The following is a 21,664-nucleotide window of genomic DNA, read 5'->3' on the forward strand; positions in this document are numbered from 1 at the left end:
ACGTGCAATCTCCAATTGTCACTGAATCCAAGTACCTCCTTATGCAGTTTGAATGGATATGAAAATCAAGACCCTCCATGGCTGACAATCAATCAGACTCTGTCCCTGCCCCCACCCCACCATTTCCACATCCAAGCCCTGGCACTCAGAGCAGCCTTGTGCAAATCTTAACTCCCTCCAGCCCAGGCTGCACCTGCAGCTTTCAGCTCCTTGGCTCCAACTCCCACCTGCTTTCCTTGGAGAAGGAGCTGTCCAAGACACAGAGGGATGTTCATTTCTTGTCAGCCAACAAAGTTAGGGGAAGGTACAGCTCCATCAAAGGCAAACGTCATTTCTCTGCTGGATATTAAATCTACTTTCCACAGCTGACAGTCTTAGAGCAATGGAAAACACCTTCTGTGCCCAGCACAGATCCCAATGTTTCCCCAAACCTTCCCTGCCCCAATTCTGCCCAGATTTGCTCTTTGCACACACAAGTCACACACTGAAGTCAGGAGCTCCCTCCATGCCCAGAGGGAGGAAAAGAGAGAAAGGGAATGAAGAGCTCTCCTGTGCAGAGCCAAGGTCCATGTGCAGCCCCTGCAGTGGGAACCGCAACTCATCAGGTTGTGTCCTTTGGACTCAGGGACTGGTGACACTCAGAGGCACGGAAAGGTTTCTTGCCAACAAACACAATTTGAACATTTGAACAGTTTAATAACCATCACAGCTCTTCCCTTAGCTCTCTGTTTTGTCCCAGCAGCATCTGACATGTGCCCCATCCCCCAGGGATTTCTGTACATGAACAGTTTTAGACAAAGACATAAGGTAATTCTGTGATAGATAAAAACACAACTAAAAGGATATTTATTATATATTTATTTGAACTTCAGAAATATTGGGCAATTTTTTCCAGCTCAAAACATGAAGCCAGCCAGTTGAGATGCACTTGAATGACCAGAGAGCATCTAGAGGAGGAAATCAGAGAGCAGTAGAAGTACATAGATCCACCTGCTGTAATAGAAGAGATGTTCTTAGACATTGCCATTTCAACAGAGGAGCTGAAAACACCTGAAGGAAAAGGGAGAGGAAGTAATAAACAGAATATTGGTGACACCAGTAGAAGGGAAGATCAGTATTTCTCCTCCTGCCATCAGTACGCTTCCAGGAAATTCCTGTTCCTGGTGGGAAAATTGTGCCATTTCTTAAAAGTACTCAAATGACCCAGATAATAAAGATTTGTTTGTATATGATGAAACTAACAGGTATTAAAACCTGAGCCCCTTTCCAGGCCGACATCCGTTGTGCGCCCATGAACAGGCAGTGCCACTTGTGACCTGAGGTGCCCAACTTCGAATGGATCTCTCCAAGAGCACCTGAGGGAGAGCAGAGCACCTTGCAAGCTGCAGGTCCCTGACAGCCCCGCAGGGCTCCTGTCCCATCAACATCTGCTCTGCTCCAGTATGAAACAGGGCCCAGCATGGTGCCGGGATCATCAGAGAGCAGAGGTGTGTGCTGGAATTCAATGCTCTCCCAATCTCGCAGCAGCCCTGCATTTCCCTCCTGCAGCCTTGGTCTCCAGCACAGCCATGGAGGCTCTTTGGGCTCTGGACTGTTGCTGCAGCCCCCAAGGGCAGCTGAGCTCTGCCTTTGGCACAGTCAGGCCTGGCCAGTGCAGGCCATGCTCAGCAATTGCTTGTGTGTGCCTGGCCTTGCTGTCAGGCCCGGCAGCAGTTGCGTGGCCCCTTTGTGGGCTTGTGCTGGCCCAGCCCTGGTGGCCCAGCCCCTGTGCAGGCCCAGCCCAGGCCAGTAGCATTGCAGCTGGGAACGGCCCCTGTGCTGTGGTGCCCACATCAGCCGTGGGGCTCTGTCCCCTATGGCCTCCCTGCTGGGCAGCCTCTGCCAGCTCCTGCAGAGCCCCTGGCACCTGTGGGGCTGCACAGACAGCCCTGCCCCGGGCTCTGCTGGCCTCTGGGCCAACAGAGAGGCAGCCAGGGCTGGCCATGGCCAGGAACAGGCCCTGAGCCCTGCAGGAGGATGGAGCTGGGCCACAGCCAAACTCAGCCCAGGCCAAAGCTGGGCTCAGCAGCCAGGGCTGCCAAGGGCTGGGCACAGAGGCTGGCGCTGACAAATGTCCTGGGGCCCCTCCCTGCTCTGTCCATGCCACCAAGGGCACTGAGCAGCCTCCTCTCTGGGCCACTTGCCTGTTTGCAATGCCTTGCACAGACACTGGCCCTGCCCCACAAGGCCTGGCCTGAGTCCTGCCCCTGCACACTCAGCCAGACTTACATGGACACTGATGGTTTCTGGGCCAGGCTCTCTGAGCCAAGCCCAGCTCCCTGCAAGCTCTGCCAGCTGCCCTGAGCTCTGGGCAGCCCCAAGGGCCTCTCCCCAGCCCTGCCCAGCCCAGCTGGCTCTGGCCCCACAGCTCTGCTCTGGCCAGGCTGCTCTGCGCACTGCCCCACGGCCTCAGCCCTTGGCAAGGGCACAGCAGCAGCTGCAGCTGCCACAGGACTCAGCCCCCGCCATGGGGGAAGGATCTTGGCCAAGGCCAAAGGAGGCTCCCTGGCTGCCCTGCTCCCCTCGGGCTGAGGTGCTGAGAGCTCTGCAGCCCCTGCTGCCATCCCATCTGCCCAGGGCAGCACAAGAGCCGCGGCCTTGGGGCCCTCAAGAGGTGCATCTGCTCCAGGCCCAGGGCTCATTCCAGAGCTGGGGCAGCCACAAAGCTATGCCCAATTCTATTAATTGCTGCTCTGATGGGGATGGATCCTCAGCCATTTGGAGGTTGCTGATGTATTTTACTACTCCAGAGGCCTCTTTGTTCTGGATCTCCTCAGTTCAGGAATTCAGTGACAAAAACTGATAAGTATTTGCTCAAACGACCTGAACAAGGAAAGCTCTTGGGAATAATTTAGATTTTCAATTTTTCTGTGGTGCACACATTTATGAAATATATTCAAAGTTTATCTGCTGTCTTTAAAAAAAAATCAGAGAGAAATGTTTTTTCCTCTTTCCTTTTCCTCTTTATAGGTTCATATCTACAATTTACAATTGATATTGACCCCCAGCACCTTCTAATGCAGTCTGGACAGAGATGAAAACGAAGATCCTTCATGGCTGCTGACAACCAATCCTACTTTGTTCCTACCTCCTCCCCACCATTTCCCTCATGAAAGCCCTGGGACACCTATGGATGAGAAATGGTGTGGCCAGCAGGAGCAGAGCACCCAATTTTCCTCTGTGCTTGGCACTGGTTGGGCAGCACCTCGAGTGCTCTTTGCAGTTCTGGGGCCCCCAATTTAGGAAGGACATCGAGGGGCTGGAGCGTGTCCAGAGCAGGACAATAAGGCTGGGGAGGGGTCTGGAGCACAAGTCCTGGGAGGAGTGGCTGAGGGAGCTGGGGTTTTTTATCCTGGAGAAAAGGAGGCTCAGGGGAGACAAGGTGGTGTCAGGGCACAGGTTGGACTGGATGATCTCCAAGGACTTTTCCAATCTTGTTGATTCTGGGATTCTCTGAAAGCACCCTTGGAACAGTTGCAGGATGAGCCCTGGGCCTCCTATTCAGAAGCTCCAGCAGCCCAGGTCCCTCAGCTTCTCCTGCCAGCCCCAAAGCCCATCCTGTCAGTCCTGCAGAGCCTCTGCAGCTCCTCCTCACTGCCCAGAACAGGGAGCCCCATAGCCAGACACAGCAGCCCAGATGTGCCCCCCTGGACTGGGGTGCCTCTGGCAAGGGAGCAGAACCAGCCATTGCAGGAGCCTGCAGACAATTCCTGCAGCACTTGTAGGATGATCCTGCTCCCCAATGGACGTTCCCATGGGGCCAAGTCAGGAACTGCAATGGGGAGTCGGGCCAGAGAGGAAAGGGCAAACAGGGATGGGCTGTTTGCAGGAGAGGAAGCAGGCATGGGTAATAGGAAGAAATTTGTAACAGGAAGAGTAAAGAAAGCAAAGGTGAAGCCAAGGAAATGCTCAGGGCAGTTTGGAGGTGGCTGCCAGACAGCCCTGACTCTGAGCAACAGCGTCTGCAGTGGGACAGGAAACTCCCAGCTGATGGGAACAAACTTTCTGGCTGACTGCACAGGCCATGACAAAGCTGAGTGGTTTCCCTGGTGTCCCCCAGCCCTTGCTGGCCCCAGGGCCTGATGGCATTTGTGCTCCCTCAGGTTCATGTCCCCACACCAACAGCATAGGGGTGCTCCCGCCTGCAGTGTGCAATGCAAACAGGGGCTGCTGAGCCAGTGCAGCCGTGTCTGTGCCTGCAAGGATGGGCACCTGTGTGAGCTGGGGGAATGGCCAGGGCTGCAGAGGGGGGACCTTATTGGCAGCTCCGTGAGGACACTCTGGGACACTGCCCTGAGCTGTGCAGCGCACTGGGGATGCATCAGCCCCTGCTCTGCTGCTCCTTCCCCTCTCCCCCAGGGCCCTTGCAGAGCCCCAGCCATGCTGTTTGCCCCCAGCCTGCCCACGGCAAGCATAGGGCTGATCACGGGGGTTTTCTGTGCTGAGCATTGGCCTGGGAATGTTCTTGAGAGAGTCTGGGCAAGGAGCCTGGAGTCCCCAGGCTCTGGCCTGAGGCGTCAGTGCTCCCCCAGCAGTGCCCATGGCCTGTCCCTGCTGCAGCCCCAGCACTGCCAGCCCCAGGGCTGTGCCCGGCCCTGAGAGCACTCAGGCCCTGCAGCAACACCAGGGCCACCAGGGCAGCGGGGCAAGGCCACAGCAGCAGCACTGGCAACACCAAGTGCTGCTGCTGCTGGGCACAGCTGCTAGGCCAGCACTGCTCTGCCCCCAGCTCTGCACACAGACATTGCTGCTGCACCTCCAGAGAAGGCAACACAAGGGCATCTCTGCAGAAAACTCTCCTGGGAGATCCTTTAGCTCATTTAAAGGCACCAAGAGCATAGCCCCTCATTGACACAGTCTGTGGCCACAGGGAAGGTGGAGAGAAACAAGGTGAGAAATGGCAGAAAGAATGACACGTCTTTGTGGATATTATGAAAAAAATAAAGGAAAGAAAACAAACTTCCACACTGAAGCCAATAAGAAGTATCAAAGATGATTTCATTAAAGTGATTTGCAGAAATTGGCCATCAGTTTAATGCTCCTGAAAGCATCCAGTCATCAGTCTCCACACTTCAGCCTTGAGCTCCTTGTTCCTCAGGCTGTAGATGAGGGGGTTCAGGGCTGGAGGCACCACTGAGTACAGAACTGACAGGGCCAGATCCAGGGATGCGGAGGACATGGAGGGGGGCTTCAGGTAGGCAACTGCTACAGTGCTGACCAACAGAGAGACCACAGCCAGGTGAGGGAGGCAGGTGGAAAAGGCTTTGTGCCGTCCCTGCTCAGAGGGGATCCTCAGCACAGCCCTGAAGATCTGCACATAGGAAAAAACAATGAACACAAAACAGCCAAATACCAAACAAACACTAACTGCAATGACCCCGAGTTCCCTGAGATAGGATTTGTAGCAGGAGAGCTTGAGGATCTGAGGGATTTCACAGAAGAACTGATCCAAGGCATTGCCATTGCACAGGGGCAGGGAAAATGTATTGGCCGTGTGCAGCAGTGAATAGAGAAAGGCACTGGCCCAGGCAGCTGCTGCCATGTGGGCACAAGCTCTGCTGCCCAGGAGGGTCCCGTAGTGCAGGGGTTTGCAGATGGACACGTAGCGGTCGTAGCACATGATGGTCAGGAGAGAAAACTCTGCCGAGATGAAACATCCAAAAAAAAAGACCTGTGCAGCACATCCTGTGTAAGAGATGGTCCTGGTGTTCCAGAGGGAATTGTGCATGGCTTTAGGGACAGTGGTGCAGATGAATCCCAGGTCGCTGAGGGCCAGGTTGAGCAGGAAGAAGAACATGGGCGTGTGCAGGTGGTGGCCGCAGGCTACGGCGCTGATGATGAGGCCATTGCCCAGGAGCGCAGCCAGGGAGATGCCCAGCAAGAGGCAGAAGTGCAGGAGCTGCAGCTGCCGCGTGTCTGCCAGTGCCAGCAGGAAGTAGTGGCTGATGGAGCTGTTGTTAGACATTTTCTGGGGCTGCACATGGGAACCTGTTCATGGATAAAGGACAGTGACAAGTCAGGAGAGGCTGCTTTGAGCCAAATCTGGGCCATTTCCTGCAGACTGTCTTTCCTGGTTTAGGGTAAATTTGTTAGAGAATCTGCAAAGGAGGGCCCCTCCAGAAAGCAAACCCACACAGCCCCTCCCCCTCAGCTGGTTCAGGAAGATTTCCTCGGAGAGAGGTGGAAAGAACCTGTTTATTTGACTGGCACAGCACCCCCCAGCACACAAAATGCACAATACCAGATGACACCGCTCTGAGAAAGATGACAAAATCAGAAAGTCTCTTCCGGGGGTGGTTGCTCTTTTCTCAGTCCCTCCAGCGCTGGGGCAGCTGCTGCATCCAAACGGTGCAAACCCTCGGTGTTCCCAGTCCCAGTCTGGAGCAGGTTCGAGATGGTCACAGAAACAGGAGAGGAGAAACAGTGCAGGAAGGAATTTGGACTGTTTAGCTAAACTAGCTAATAAGCAGAGGCCAAAGCAGAGCAAAAGCGAGAGCAGAAACGAGAGCAAGCAAAGCAGCAAGCCGAAAGCAAGAAACGAAAACAGCCCTATATACTGCCCGTTTCTGTGTCCCTGATAAGAGAAACCCAAACAAAACTTTCACTCTTCAGAGATGGTCTTAAAGGCACAGAACATATGAATGGGGATACAAGCATCATAACGTCACCCCAGAACACAGTCCCACTGGGACTCACCCACCCTTGTTCCTGCTCTGGGAAATCCTTCACACAGGTCCCTGCCTGAGCTCCAGTTGTGCTGGCTGATTGTGCCAGGAGCAGCCATGTCTGTGCATGGGGGCCCTCAAGGAGCCATCCCTGCCCTACTGCCCTAGGTTTGTGGCCATGTGGCAGAGGGACAAGGCTGGATATTCAGGATTTGTCAGGGGAATCACTCAGAATGAAGACAGGCTTGGTAGCATCTGCACTCCTAGTTTTTTAGGACATGGGTGGCAGGAGCTGGTTTAAGGAATTGTTTTCCTACCCACACATCATTCCTGGCTCTCTGAGGTCAGAAATCCCCGGCATTCCTGCGGCACTCAGAGTTTGCCACTGAGAGATGAGAGAGGCAAAGGATTCCCTGTGGCTCAGGGAAGATCCGGGGCTGGATGGGCTTGTTCCAAACTGCCCTGGCTTTGCACCTTTGGCTGAAATCAGAGCACAATCACACTCTTGGGTCTCCCTGGGATAAACCTGACCCTGCCCAGAGCAGAGGGATCCCTGAATGTCTCACCCTCTCTAAAGGTGTCTGGGCAAGGTCTCAGCACCTCCTTGTGCCAAGGACACTCACGGCTCCCTTGGCAAACCCAACAGCATTTCCTCAGCTGTGGCAGCTCTGTCCTTCCCCGTGGGACATTCAGGGAACTCCCAGAGGCTCTGGCACGGATTTGCACCCAGGAGGGCAGCTCAGAGCTTGGAAGGGCACAGCAAGGAGATCCCTGGCTGTGCCCATGATGGGATCTCAGGGAGGGGGCTCAGCTCATTCCCCTTTCCCATGGACTGCTTTGCCCACAGCCCCACAGGTGTGAGGGAAGCTTGGACACCCCATTCCCATGGACAGCCCTGCCTGGCAGGAATGCCAATGGCAGTGCCTGACTCAGCTGCTGCAAATGCCAGAGCCTCCCTGGGAGCAGCAGATAATAGTGACAATATCAGGGCAGGGCAGAACCAAGAGATGTTGTGGTGCTGTGCCTGAGAGGGCAGGGCAGAGACAGCCGGGCACTCAGGACAATGTTCCTGTGCCCAGCTGTGTCCAGCACCTCCCACACACCAACAGTGCCCTCATCCTGCCCCCAGCTCTGCTCTCTTCAGCCCCCTCTCCCTCCCTGAGCATGTCCCTGGGCCTGGACATTCCCTCCTGACAGGAGCCTTGTCCTTGCCCGTGCTCACAGAGCCCATTCCAGCCTGTGTGCCCTGGCCAGGGCCCTACAGAAGCCTGCCTGTGTGCAGGGCCCTGGCTGGGGCAGGCTCTGTGTGCAGCTGGGCAAGGGCAACTCAGGAGAGCCCTGCTGGGCCCTGCAGAGGTGATGCTGCTGCTGCCCAGGACTGAGGAATGGCTGAGGGCCCTTTGGGAGGCTTCCAGCAGAGAGACAGACCATCCAAAGTTACAGTTCTGGAGTCTCTGTAAATGTGCAAACATTCCTTGGATGATCCAGTGTGTCCTTTTCAACTCAGAATGTTCTGGGATTCTGGGATTACAATTCCTGTTCTTTTTCTCTCATCCCCTTGTTTTTTATAATCAAAAGAGAAAAAAAAATCAAAAAACCCTTGCAACAGTGTTAGAACAGTAAAGTAAAAACCAGACACTTATTGGAAGCTTCCAGGTGTCCCAGTGGGGATGGGGAACACCCGGGCCCTCATTTACACAATTTATTAAGGTTGATAAATAAAGAAAATTTTCAGGAACATCCAACAGGAGATTCACTTACCCCAGTTGCACACCCCTGGCTCAATCCATTGAAGTAAGTCCAAGGGCTTCTTTGCCTTCTATTTTTGTTATGACTGCTCTCATTCTGGTCAAAAACCAAAATGTTCTTGTAGGTCCTCTTCCTGATAATAAGACTATACAGGATACTATATGTATTGTATACTATATGTATTTCAGGAATGTATTTAGACAATCAGCTTATTTTTCTAAAATCATAGAAAAAGCTTAGGGTAAATAATAGAAAATACAGGATGATAGTTATAGAAGTATATAATAGTAATAAAGTTCATTAAGAGATTAATAGACTTAAATAAGGATTATAGATTTACAACTATGTAAAAGTAATTTATAGAGCTACAAATATATGAAAAATGTATAAAATGAAAAAATCTTTTTTCCTCACCCCAAAATTCCCATCCTTCTCCAAGCAAGAAATTGAAAACACTCTCAGGAAAGCTCCTGATCTTTACAGCAATCCCAAGCTTACCTTCTTTGGGAAGTGTGCTCTGGAGCTGTACGCATGCTGGTCTGGAGCTGAGAGCAGCCTGCCCCATCCAGCCCCTCTCAGCAGCAGCCCCTGCCCTGCTCAGGGTGGCTCCTTCCCCCCACAGCTTCTCCCCAGCGCTGGGAGAAGCTGCCAGGGCTGACTGAGAGCTGTCCCTGACAGGCAGCAGAGTCCCTGCCACAGCAGAGCGCCCTGGGCTGCAAGACCCTGCTCTGCGGGACATCTAAGTGCACCTCTGGCTGCTCTGCACAAAAGACAATCGGAGAATGTACTCACAGGGTCTGTAGGCATTGGGATGTTCCAGGTTTAGGAGATGGCTGCAGGAGCTGCAGCTGCATTGTCCTGCAGCCAGAGGTTCCTGTGCCAAGGACTGGCAGTGATTCTGCCCCAGGCACTTCTCAGCACCTTCCCAACCCTGACTGATTGAAGCTCTCTGTGCCTCTGTGCTGTGCCCGGGGTGGCTGCAGGCAGTGCCCCAGCCCTGCTGGGCTGGCAGAAGAGCTGCTCATCAAGAGAAATGTGCTTTTGAAGCTCTTCTTGGTTACCAAGAGCTGCCTCTGGGCCAGGAGCCCAACCCAGCTCAGCAGCACAGACACAGCACAAGGACTTTAATGAGCCTCTGGGGCTTTTTGCTCAGGCTCTGAACATCAATCCCTGAGAGGGAGCCGAAGAAACCTCTCCAGAACTCCAGTCAGAATCCAACTCCAAAGTTTCTTGAAGTTTTAATGGGTCCCACTGAAGGACACAACTGAGAAAGTGTCCCCAGGCCCCAGGAAGAGCAGAGAACTGCAGGCAGTGATGACAGGTGGGGACAAAGAGAAGCCAAGCCTTGGTGCCCTGGGGCACAGCAGGGTCTGTGCCACCAAAGGCTGTGAGGAGACACCTTGTGCTGAGGCACTGGGGCCTCCTGGCACAGCCCCAGCCAGGCTGGGCACTGTCAGCCCCTTGTCATGCCCTCAGCATCCCCCCTAGCCCACATCCCAGTGGCCTCAAGGATCTGCTGGAAGGAGTCCCTGGGGAGCCTTGCTCAGGAATGGCCCTGGGGCTCCTGAATGCTCCCTGAAGGGACTGCAGGTTTTTCAAAGGATTTTGAGTTTGGCTTGTGCCTGGAAGTCTCTGAGAAGTTTCTGCAATCATGGCCTCCAATTATCTGCTGTAATTAGTCCCTGGAGAGGCTTTGTCAGTAACAACACTCAGTGGGGCTCATTAATGCTTTAAGGTACTTCAGTTATTTTAAGGTAACTTAAAAGGGTGTTTCCCTTTTGATACAGACTCTCTGAGAGGTTTGTGCAATCATAGCCCCAATTATCTGTTTTAACGAATCCCTTGAGAGCTTTGTACTGACACTCAGTGGTGCTCATTAATACTTTGAGATACTCAAAGTTTTTAAAGTACTTTGGATTTTCCTTTCAACACTGAATCTCTTAGAAGTTTTTGTGCCATCCTGGCCTCCAGTTCTCTCCTCCAAGGAGTCCATGAGGAGCCTGTGTAGGGGATGGACCTCAGTGGGACCCATCCATGCTTTAAGACACTTTGGGGTTTTCTTCTGACTTTGACTCCTGGAAAGGTTTGTGGAATCTCCTCTCAGGCCGTGAGATTCCACGGCTCAGCTCCAAATGCACCACGTGGCTCATTAGGATCAAACAAGTCTTGACAAACCATGGCTCTGCCTTGATTTCCCTCTGCTGTAGTGCAGCTCCTCAGAAATATTTCTGTAGTGGTTTTCGTTCACCAATTTGAGATTTCTTGGAGAATGCAGCAATTATTGTGGTGAGTTCAGTGTTGGCTAATTACCAGTGCACTCACCAGAATATACTTACTCATCTCCTCCTGTGTGATAAGATTAGGAGAACGGCAAAGCAGGCTCAAAACTTTAAGAGGGTATAAGGAAAAGTTCATTAAGAGCAACTAAAAGAAAGAGTAAGAAGAAAAAAACTTTCAGAACACTTCTCCTCCCCCTACAACCTTTTCTTTCTTACTGACAATATAAAGAGACAAACCTAGAATTTTCAGTCAGTTTACCCCAACTAGAATAGTCTTTCTTGAGTTCACTTAGGGAGAGGAGTCTCTCTTTCATGCTATGGAGACTTCTCCAGAAGAAACACTTCTCTTGTGGCTCTCAATTTCCATGAATAGCAACTGCCCAGAAAAATCTGCAACGGTGACATCCCTCCCAGTTTTTCAAAGCTCTTTTACAGTTGTGTTTATGAGCCATGTCAACTTGGTGGGGTATTAGTTTAAAGATGAGCTGTTTAAGAGCAAATGTTCTCCTCATCTATTTCTAAAATAATCTTCATCTCTGAGAACAGAGATATTTTTCTTCTCTCAGTGAAGGCACAGGATCTCATCACTCTTCCATTTTTCAATGTTCTAACTTCTCATGGGATCACAGCTACTTCAACATTTGCTTACTTTAGCATGGAGGTCTTTGCTGAACAAGTCAGTTCCCCATAATTTTCAATGCGATACAGGGAAAAAGAGAGTCTGATGTATCAGTTACATCCTTCTCTATTGCTTTACAAGAGGATTTCAGCCCCAAGATCAAGGCATCTCCTCATCCCTCCCATCTGGGACTCAACTTCCCCTTCACTGACCTTGGTGTCTTCATGTTGCTCCTCTGTAGGACTGCACTTTGTCCTTTTCTCTCACTTGAGAGAGGATGGAAGCACTGAAAGAGTTAATATCTCACCTGGGGCCTGCAGATTGTTCCGTGACCCCAGCTGGGCTCAGTACTTGCAGCCAGACCTGCTCCATGTTCCCTTGGTTCCATGAGGCCCCACAGTGTCTCAATGGTCCCTTGCTTCCATGAGGCCCTGAGGTGCCATAATGCCCCCTTGGTGACACGAGGGCCTGAAGGGTCACAATGGTCTCCATAGTTCCATCAGGCCCCAAAGAGTCATAATGGTCTCTGGGTCCATGGAGCCTTTCTGTGTCACCATGGCCCCTTGGTTCCATGGGCTCCAGTGGTGCCACCATGATCCCCTTGGTTCCATGGGCTCCAGTGGTGCCACAATGATCCCCTTGGTTCCATGGGCTCCAGTGGTGCCACCATGATCCCCTTGGTTCCATGAGGCCCTACAGTGTCCCACGGATCTCCATGGGGAGGAAAGAACCCTGCCCCAGTGTTGCAGGGGCAGCCACCAGAGGGCACGGCCAGCCAGACTTGATGGTACTGGCAGATTTTGCCTGGGAGCAACCCTTGGATATTCAGAATTTTAGAGATGGAATCCCAATTTCAGACATGGACACCCAGAGGAGAAGGATGGTTTTTTTTCCATAGGAAGGAAAGCACGGAACACTGGTGTTTGAGAGGCAGATGAAAAGTGGCCATCAGAGGCCTAGGCCAGCCAGACTTTCTGTCCTGGTAGCTTTTGTCTGAAAGCAACCCTTGGATATACAGAATTTTGGGTGGTGGAGCCCCATTTTTAGCCATTTCTGTGTAGATAAGGACGGTTCTTCTCCAAAGGAAGGAAAGCACCAAGCCCAAGTGTTTCAAAGGCAGATGAGGAGAGAGGTGGCTCCTTGGATGCCAAGCCAGCCCGACCTCTTTGCCCTGGCAGCTTTTCTCATGGAAGAATCCTTGGATATATGGAATTTGGGAGGAGGAATCTCAATTTCTCACCCAAGTGACATAAGAAGAAGGATGGTTCTTTTCCATTGGAAGGAAAGCACCAATCCCCAGTTTCTGGAAAGTAGGTGAGAGGCAGCTTCCCAGAGGCCAAGGGCAGCTAGACCTTTCTGTCCTGGAAGCTTTCACCTGGGAGCCGTCCTTGGATGTGAGGAGTTTTGGAGGTGGAATCCCAGTTTTGGCCATGGGCACCTGGTGAAGATAGGCGTTTTTTTCCCACAGCAAACAAAAACACAAAGTCCAAGTGTTTTGGAAGCAGGTGAGAGGTGGCCACCCTCAGGCCAAGCCAGCCAGACCTGTCTCTCCTGGCACCTTTTGTCTAGGGGCTATCCTTGGGGATAGGGCATTTTGGAGGTGGAATCTCCATTTTGGCCATGGGTGCCTGGACAGGAAGAAGAGTTCTTTTCATTAGGAAGGAAAGCACAGAGCCCCAGTGTTTCAGAGGCAGATGAGGGCCAGCCCTCAGCAAGCCAAGGCCAGCCAGACTTTTCAGTCCTGGCAGCTTTTGTCTTGGATATAGGGAATTCCAGAGGCAGTTGCCCAATTTTGGCCATGAGTGCCTGGTTGAGATGGATGTTTTTTTTCCCATAAGAAAGAAAACCCCCTGGTCTCAGCTTTTGAAAGGCAGATGAGAGGTGGCCCCCGGGTGGCCAAGGCAGCCAGATCTGTCTCTCCTGGCAGATTTCATCTGGGAACAATCTGTGCATATAAGGAAATTTAGAGAAGGAATCACAATTTGGCCATGGGCCACTGGAGGAGAAGGACAGTTCTCTCCCATAGGAAGTAAAGCCCAGAGCCCCAGTGCTCCAGGGGTAGATGAGAAGCAGCCCTCAACATGCCAAGATCAGCTGGACCTGTCAGGTGGTCCCCAGGAGGCCCAGCCAGCCAGATCTGTTCCATGTTCCCTTGGTTTCATGGGACCCCACAGTGTCACAATGGTCTCTCCTTGGTTCCATGAGGCTCTGCAGTGTCACAATGTTCCCCTTGCTTCTGTAGTGTCACAATGGCCCCATGCTTCCATGGGACCTTGCAATGTCACAATGGCTTCGTGGTTCCACAAAGCCCCGATGTGTCACCGTGGCCCCTCGGCTCCATGCGCCATTGCTATGTCACAGTGGCTCGTCTGTTACACTATGGGCTGCACAAGGTCATCATGGACACTTGGTTTCTTGGGGCCTCCGAGTTTCACAATGGTCTCCTTGATCCCATGAGGCACCACAGTGTCACAACAGCCCCTTGGCCCCATGAGGTTCCGTAGTGTCACCGTGGTTGTTGTCAGAGGCTGGACAAGATCGATGTCCCGAGACACCTTGGGATGCTCAGAATGCCTGTGTGGGGCCAGGGCTAGGTCAGGCCTTGGTTTGTGGTGGAACAGAGCCCCGCCCCCAGCTCTGGCCTGGCAGAGCTGTCAATCACACAGCGGGGGGGGGGGGGGGGGTGGTGATGTTAACCCAGCTCTGATTGGTTGAGCTGTCAATCAATCACACACCAGGAGCAGCTGGTGCCTGCCCTGACTCTGATTGGACAAGCAACTGGAAGTCCCACCCCAGGGGCAGGCCCATGAAGGCCCAGGGGGTTAAAAGCCGGAGCACGAAGCCAGCTCATGGTGTGGATCCTGCCTTCTCCTGGGGTTCCTGTGTTGGTGATGCTGGAACCTGAGTAGCTGGTGCCTTTCTATATGTGTGTGTCTTTCTAAGCATCTTCTGTCTTTCTGTTATTTTCTATTTTTTCTCCTTCTAATCCTACTTACCTGAAATTATTTTGAGTAACTTAATATCATATGGGTTAAAGGTTTTGAGGTTAAATGGGCTAAGTTTAATGAAGTTAAAGCTATGATGAGAGATTTATGTTGAAGTGGATGTTGTATTAAAACATTTGCCAAAGTTCCTCGACTGTCTATATTTTGTCAGTAAAATTTTGTGTCATTTTGACATCTTACCTCAGTTGGTTAGAGCATGGTGCTGGCATCACTGAGGCTGTGGGTTCAATTCCTGTGTGGGCCATTCACTTAAGATCCGGACTTGATGATCCTTGTGGCCCCTTCCTACCAATAATACTCTTTGTATCTGTCCATTTTGAGAGTATCTGTTTGATGTTTCTCCTGTGCACCAAAACTCGAGTAAATGAACCTTTGGTTACTCCCAGCATTTCAGTGTTATAGGGTGTTCCAGCCCTGCAGGCTTACAGTGGCCTCTTGTTTCCATGAGTCCCCACAGTGTGCCACTGGCCCCTTGGTTCCGTGAGGATCTGCAGTGTCACAAAGGTTTATTACATTTGTCCTTTCTTGCCCTCACATCCCCCTGCCCCACAAACAACCCTGAGCCATCCTTGAGGGACAGGCCCTGCTGGCCCAGGCTGGGCTCAGGGCTTGGCCTTTCTCCTTCCCCCAGCCAGCCCAGGCCTTGCTCAACATTGCAGTTCCCTGCTCAGAGCCTTTGACTCCCTGCAATCCTGGCCTCAAGGATCTGCCCTCATCAGTCCCTGGGGAGCCTTTGGCACTTCCTACCCTCGTTGGGGCCCAGTGATGCTCCAAGGGACTTGGAGTTTTGCTTCTGACTCCTTCAGCAGCTTCTTCATCCTTCTCTCAGTGCCTGAGGGTCCTGGACTCAGCCTCAACCCATGTAAGGGCTGATTAAAATGCAGAAAGCCCTCAGAAGCTCTTTCCCTTCCTTCAGTGGTGTTCATGTCTCCAGGCCTTGTGCAGCACACTGGAGTCTGTTCAGAGCATCTTTAAGGAGGAAGATTTCGAAGTGCACCTCATGACATTTTCATTAATCAAGTGAGTAATTTTTTATTTTCCAGTTACAAAAAGAGCTGATAGAAGCATTCCCAGGTGATCTTAATGCTTAGGAGGTCTGGGCACAGAGAAGAATGAGCCCCTTGAGGGCTGACCCTGTTTGGACAAGCTGCTCCTCACCCCCAGCCTCACCATGTCTGACATGACCCACCTGGCACTGACATCCCTGTGCCCTGCATCAGAACCTTGTCCCTAAGCTCTGCAGCTCCATGTCCCAGCCCATTGCACCATGTCCCACCTGCTCTCCTCAGGGCTCTGCCTGCACACAGGCCCAGGAGAAGTTTTCCTTCTGGGAAGGAAAAAATGGAAAAGCCTGAGCAGGTTTCCGAAACAACAAACCCCACTCAGGAACCACCTGCTCAGGCCAGGCTGCCCTGGAAAGGTGTCACCTTTCTCCAAGGGACAGTGTGAGGAGAAATGATCTCTGGAAGCAGAATTCTCTGAGTCTCCCAGCTGAATTCTCTGTCCCTGTCTTTTCCCTGGATCTCTGTTGGAGATGGAAGCTGCTGGTGCCATCCTCACCTTTAACCTCTCTCTTGAATTACAACAGATGTTCCCAGGTGTGTTAAGCAGGATTTGCTCAATGTTTCTACAAAAGTTTTGTCTTCCTTATGGAATGAAGGGGCCATTTTGGGACCAAGGGGTTGATGTGGAAGCAAGGAGTCAATTGTGACCCTGGGGTCCCATGGAACCAAGGGGCCATGGTGACACAGCAGGGCCAGGTGGATCCAGTGGTCCATTGTGACACTGTGGATCCAAGGAGACCATGGAGACACCCCCAGAACCTCATGGAACCAAGGAGTCCATGGTGACCCAGCAGGGCTGCATGGAGCCAATAGTCCATGGTGACACTGCCCATCCAAGGAGGCCATTGTGACACTGCGGAAGCTCATGGAGAGAGGGAGGCCATTGTGACACTGAAGAACTTCATGGCACTAAATATCCATGGTGACACAGCAGGGCATCATGGGAACCGAGGAACCGCTGCTGGCAGTAGGGAAACTCATGGACCCAGGGGCCCTTGTGGTACTGCAGAACCAAGAGAGCTGCTGGACCTTGTTCCCTGACCCTGCACAGCTCGTTGGGAGGCACGGCAGGAGCAGCACCCTGGGAACCCTGGGAATGCCCCTCTGGGATCCATGGCACACACTCCCAGGGGCTGGAATTCCAGTTTACAGCCAGGAAAAGGTGTTCCTGCCCTGGGATGCAAAGACTTTAAAAGGAGATAAAAGCCAAGTGCAGCAAGATCCTACAGTGACATTTCACTGCCAGCCTTCATAACTTCACCCATGGTTGTTGTAGCTCGTGGATTGGGAATTAAATCAGGGCAGGGTCTGTGGTGGGAGCTGCCCTGGGTCAAGGGAGCCACTGAGAGAGAAACAGAGCAGGCAAAGAGAGGCAGGAGGGAAAGGAGGGCACAAACACAATCAGCTGAGAAGGTGGCACTCTGAAAAACAAACTGGAAATGATGGAAAATTAATGGGACAGAAACTAATAGTTCTGAAAATTTTATTTACTATCAAAATGCATCCCACACACCCAGGTCCTACAATCCCGATCCCACACCCTCAAATTTGGATCCCACTTCTCCCAGTCTGTAGCCAATCCCATCTCACCCTGGAGGCTGTGGAATTCAGTAATTTTAGCATAGGACTGACTTTTTTTGAGGTGGGAACAAGGCAATTTGAGGTTGGATTGAGCCCTTTGGGGTCAGATTGTGGTGTTTTCAGTGGGACTGAGTCATTTTCAGGTGACAGATCAATTTCTCTTTACTTTTGGAGTGCAAAGATATGGAGAACACTTCCTGAAATGGCCCAAGAACCCACAAATCTTCCAGAATATGTCCCCAAACTATAAATGCCTTCTCAAGTAACTGTTAACTGATGGAACTTTCGACATCTTTGATAAATTTCTTTCTTTTTAATCCCATTTCAGATGTTTTTAAGCGATAAAGAAAAATCAAGAGGAAATTGGGACCAAACCAAAAGGATAACAAGCCAGGTGTCCTCCCAGCACAGATCACTGAATGTGAGTTACCAGGGCTCTGCCCAACGTGGATCCTCCCAGGGTGTTGAAGCTGGAGCGGTGCACAAAGCTCTTCCAGCAGTTGGGGCATTTGCAGGGTTTCCCTTATCAGTGCATCCATTGGTGTCTGGTAAAGTGACAGCTCATGGAGATGCTTTCTCCACACTGGGGACTCTTGTAGGGCCTCTCCTGAGTGTGGATGCGCCAGTGGGTGATGAGGTGGGAGTTGTCCTCGAAGCCCTTCCCACAGCTGGGGCAGCAGAAGGGCCTCTCCTCTGTGTGAATCCACTGGTGCTTGAGGAGATTGGAGCTGGTCTGAAACCTCTTCTGACACTCACGGCACTTGTATGGCCTCTTCCCACTGTGGATCATTTTGGTGGATGATCAGCTGGGACCTCCGACTGAAGGTCATCCCACATTCCCCACCACTGTATGGACTTTCCCGTGTGGATTCTCTGGTGGTGGATCAAGTGGAAGCTGCAGCTGAAGATTATCCCACATTCCCCAAACTCATAGGGCCTCTTGCTGGTATGGATGTGCCGATGGTTGACAAGGGTGGAGTTGTGCTTGAAGCCCTTCCCGCAGTCAGGGCAGCAGAAGGGCCTCTCCTAGTTGAATCTGCTGGTAGTGGATGAGATGGGAGCTGATCTGAACCTCTCCTGACACATGGGTCTCTCATAGAGCCTCTCCCCAATATGGATGTGTTGGTGGATGGCAAGGGCGGATCTGTAGCTGAAGCCCTTCCCACACTCCCCACACTCATAGGCCCATTCCCCGGTGTGGATCATCTGGTGGCTGATCATGTGGTTGCTCTGCCTGAAGCTCTTCCCACACTCCAAGCACTTGTGTGGCTTCTCCCCATCATGAAGCTGCTCATGGACCACCAGTTCCGAGCTCTGGATCAACCTCTGTTCACCTTCCTGGCACAGGGTGGGTCTTTCCTCCTCAGAGCACCCTTGGCTGGCTTTGGAGCCCCTCCTCTTGTGGGATCTCTGGGGATTTTCCTCCCCGTTGGATTCTTGTACCATGGAGCCACTCAAAACAGCCGCTTCCATGAGCTTCTGTTGTGGGGATTTGTCCTCTCTGGTCTCCATCCTGAGCTCCTTCCTCGGGAGAGGAAGGACAAGGAAAGGATGGGATTTGCCTCCGTGCCACAGGGAAGGGGAAGGAGATCCCCCCAGTGCATCTCCGGCAGGACAGCCTTGGCAGCAGGGTTGTCCTGCAGCTGGGAGCCGACCTGGGCTGGGAGATGGAGCAGGAGAGAGAGGGCAAGGGGCACTGACTTCCTCCTCACCTGCCTGGGTGTCCTGGGGCATGTTCCTTTTCCTTCCAGCCTCCTCTTCCATCTGGCAAAGGTTTGGAAATGGGAAATCCTGTTTTTGGAGGAAAACAACAGATGAGCACATTGAGTTTTGTACTGGAAGGCAAACCTGGGGAAGGGTCTAAGCCAGAATTACAATTTAAGAGGAAAATTAAGATCAAGGCAATAATACAGAAACACTGCCTTAAACTGACAGGGTCGGGATATAACCTGCTGGTGAGGGTGGTGACTGCAGTCTAATTAAATGGTGGCTGCAGGCCTGTTGGAGAGATGAACGTGATTCTGTCAAAGCAGTGATCCTGTAGAAGGGTCTGGTCTTCTTCTGAAGGTCCAGTGAAGGTTATGGAGCTCTTGTCCTCTGGGAATCCAGTAGGCAAGGTGCTCCTGGTGTTGCAAGCTCAGCTTACATCCAGGTAGGAATGCTTGGATCCTCCCCTTGGGCGGAGTATCCCACAATAGGATGATGGAATTTTATCAGTCTTGCAGTGTCACACAATGGCCCATTAGCAGAAGATATCTCCCCTGGAGGGCGTTATCAGGGCTGAGTCATGGAAGAGGTAAAAAACACTGCCCCACCTGTTTATAACAGTTGATGAAGATGGGGATTAAAAACATGCATTTGGTTACATCTTGCATTGCAACCTGAAACAGTGTGGTAATCCCTGCTCAGGGGGTGAATACCACCCCGCTTACCCAAACTGGCTCCGGTGTAAAATCTCCACTCCGGGAAGGCCACACACAGAGGGGACAATGTCACACTTACCCTGCTCCAGGGGAGGGCTCTTTTTCCTGTCATTCCCTTCCTGTCCCCCCTTTTCTCTCCCATTTACTGTTCAATAAAATTCATTTTGAATTTGATTTCATTATCACCTTAACTGGGGAGAGGAATCTCTCTAACAATTTTCTTAACCAGACTAACCAGACTGTGAAATTATTTTGGCACAGTGCGTTTTGGCACTGTTCTCTGACCCCAAGTGCCTTTGACAAACAGCATGGTTCCCTCCTCTGAGGCTGTTAGTGTTCAAAAACACATAATCACAGGGGATTATATGCGGTGCTTTTTATTAAGAGCTCTGGGAATCGGGGTATATTCAACCCAAATCTGACTCTGACCATACATCCGAAATGATCATGTTTTATATTCTATCGTTACATAACTTTCATGTTAATTATTAAACTTATATTGTTCTATTGTATACATAAATTTAGCCCCTCTCTGAATTTCCAACATAGTTTCTCACGATTCTTCTTATGGTTATATAATAATTACATTTAATTACTAAACAATCATCACATCTAACAATTATATAATTTATCATACTGCGTACGCAGGTGTAGTTGATCTGGGAAAGCACAAAGCCTAACATTTTAGATTCTATCTCTAACTTTTTCCAGGGTTCCACTATCATTCTCCCCCCTTTGAAAGCATTATTACTTCACTATAGGTGTAAATGTTTTCACTTGATACAGTCCTTTATTCCTCAGTTTGTACTTGGTTCTTCAAATCCAGGGTTGATGTAAATGTTGTCGTGGATGCTGTTACGAACTGGAGAACCAGAAGATGGTGGGCATGGATCTTGTGTTAGTGCCTTTATTATCCTCTGGTTCCAGGATGTTTTCTTCTGTATCTCTCCCTTTTAGATGCTGTAAACTAACCAAATTGCTAAGAATACAATTGGTAAGATTATCACATTCTCAATGATACATTTAATCCATGAACTCACATTCCACCCTAATCCTTTAAGATTTTTCCTAACCAGCTTGTAGCCAAATCCTTTTGCTCTTCTTGTGCTTCATGATCTATTTGTTTCAACTGATTGATGTCATATTCTACATCTGCAGTTACATTTGGGATATGAACGCAGCAAAGATCAACTTGTCCCTTTAAAAATCCACATACTCCATGCTCTTTCAGGAGTAACATATCTAGGGCCAATCAATTTTGTAAAGTCATTTTTGTGGTGGCTTGTAATTGTATATTTAATTCTTTAAATCCTTCCCGGGTAACTCTTGCCAGTCTACCTACCTGACCTGTAAGTTTGTACAGCATCTCTCTGCTCTTATAGTTTGCTATAGGACCAAGCAATGACTCTAGGGCCCATCCAAATTTCACTCCACTAGAGGGTTCTCGACAAGTGTCATCTGGATTGTTATCGTCTAGAACTTCTCGTCTTGCTCTTATCTGCAGAAGTTCATGTTTTCCATTAAATGGGGACCTTTTCCAAATTTCCAAATTGGACATAAGGTTGGAAGGCCTAAAGTAATCTCCTTTACTTTCCTGTCTACAGGCAGATGTGTTGTCCAGGTACCATCACTTGCTGCCCATACAAATTGTCCTGGACCTCGGATTGTAATCCTGGTACACCCTATAACTGCTTTATAATTCACTCTGCCTTGTTTATGTTTGATCCCTCTGCAAGCACAACCAATTTGTAGGGCTATTGCCAGGGGTGGCATCTGTTTTATCTCTTCATCATCTGAAGTGCAGTCGTAAGTTTTATTACATGCCCACCAACTTACTTTGTCTGCCCTCGTTCTGCTACTAGTGTCAGTGTTTGTTATTGCTGGATCTGTTTCATTCTCGGGGCCTTCCCACTTAATACACCAAGGGGTGTTTGCCATATATTGGAATCTTTGAAGAATACTCACAGACCACGCACTGTCCCAAGGTTCTATCTGATCTTTCTTATCCTTGGCCTCACATTCCCATACCAGAGTTGTTTCTGTAACTTGTCTCGATTCGGGTACCAGTTTACATGTAATTATTTTGTTCTTTTGTATTTCAGGTAGTTTTGATGTTATGATTCCCCAATTTACTGTGTCTCCCGCTGCCTTTGGTGTTGGCAGACAGGCAGTTATTCAGCTGGTGTTTTGCATTTTGGCAAAATCTTTGACTAGTCCAATCATTACATTCTCAGACCAAA

The 21,664-nt window shown here is 50.7% G+C and overlaps 1 protein-coding gene and 1 pseudogene across 1 annotated transcript in view; one reads left to right on the top strand and one right to left on the bottom strand.

The window, feature by feature from the left end:
- The window catches only part of LOC131096410 (zinc finger protein 208-like), a 1,316,393-nt pseudogene that overhangs the window by 711,049 nt on the left and 583,680 nt on the right, over nucleotides 1-21,664 (top strand).
- The window catches only part of LOC131096318 (nicotinate-nucleotide pyrophosphorylase [carboxylating]-like), a 30,047-nt gene continuing 22,106 nt past the window's right edge, over nucleotides 13,724-21,664 (bottom strand). The window contains exon 7 of the mRNA XM_058044659.1: nucleotides 13,724-14,002. Coding sequence (XP_057900642.1) covers nucleotides 13,724-14,002 — 279 coding nt within the window. The remainder of the gene's footprint in view (nucleotides 14,003-21,664) is intronic.

Source organism: Melospiza georgiana, unplaced genomic scaffold (assembly GCF_028018845.1).
Source record: "Melospiza georgiana isolate bMelGeo1 unplaced genomic scaffold, bMelGeo1.pri scaffold_29, whole genome shotgun sequence".
Taxonomy (NCBI): Eukaryota; Metazoa; Chordata; class Aves; order Passeriformes; family Passerellidae; genus Melospiza; species Melospiza georgiana.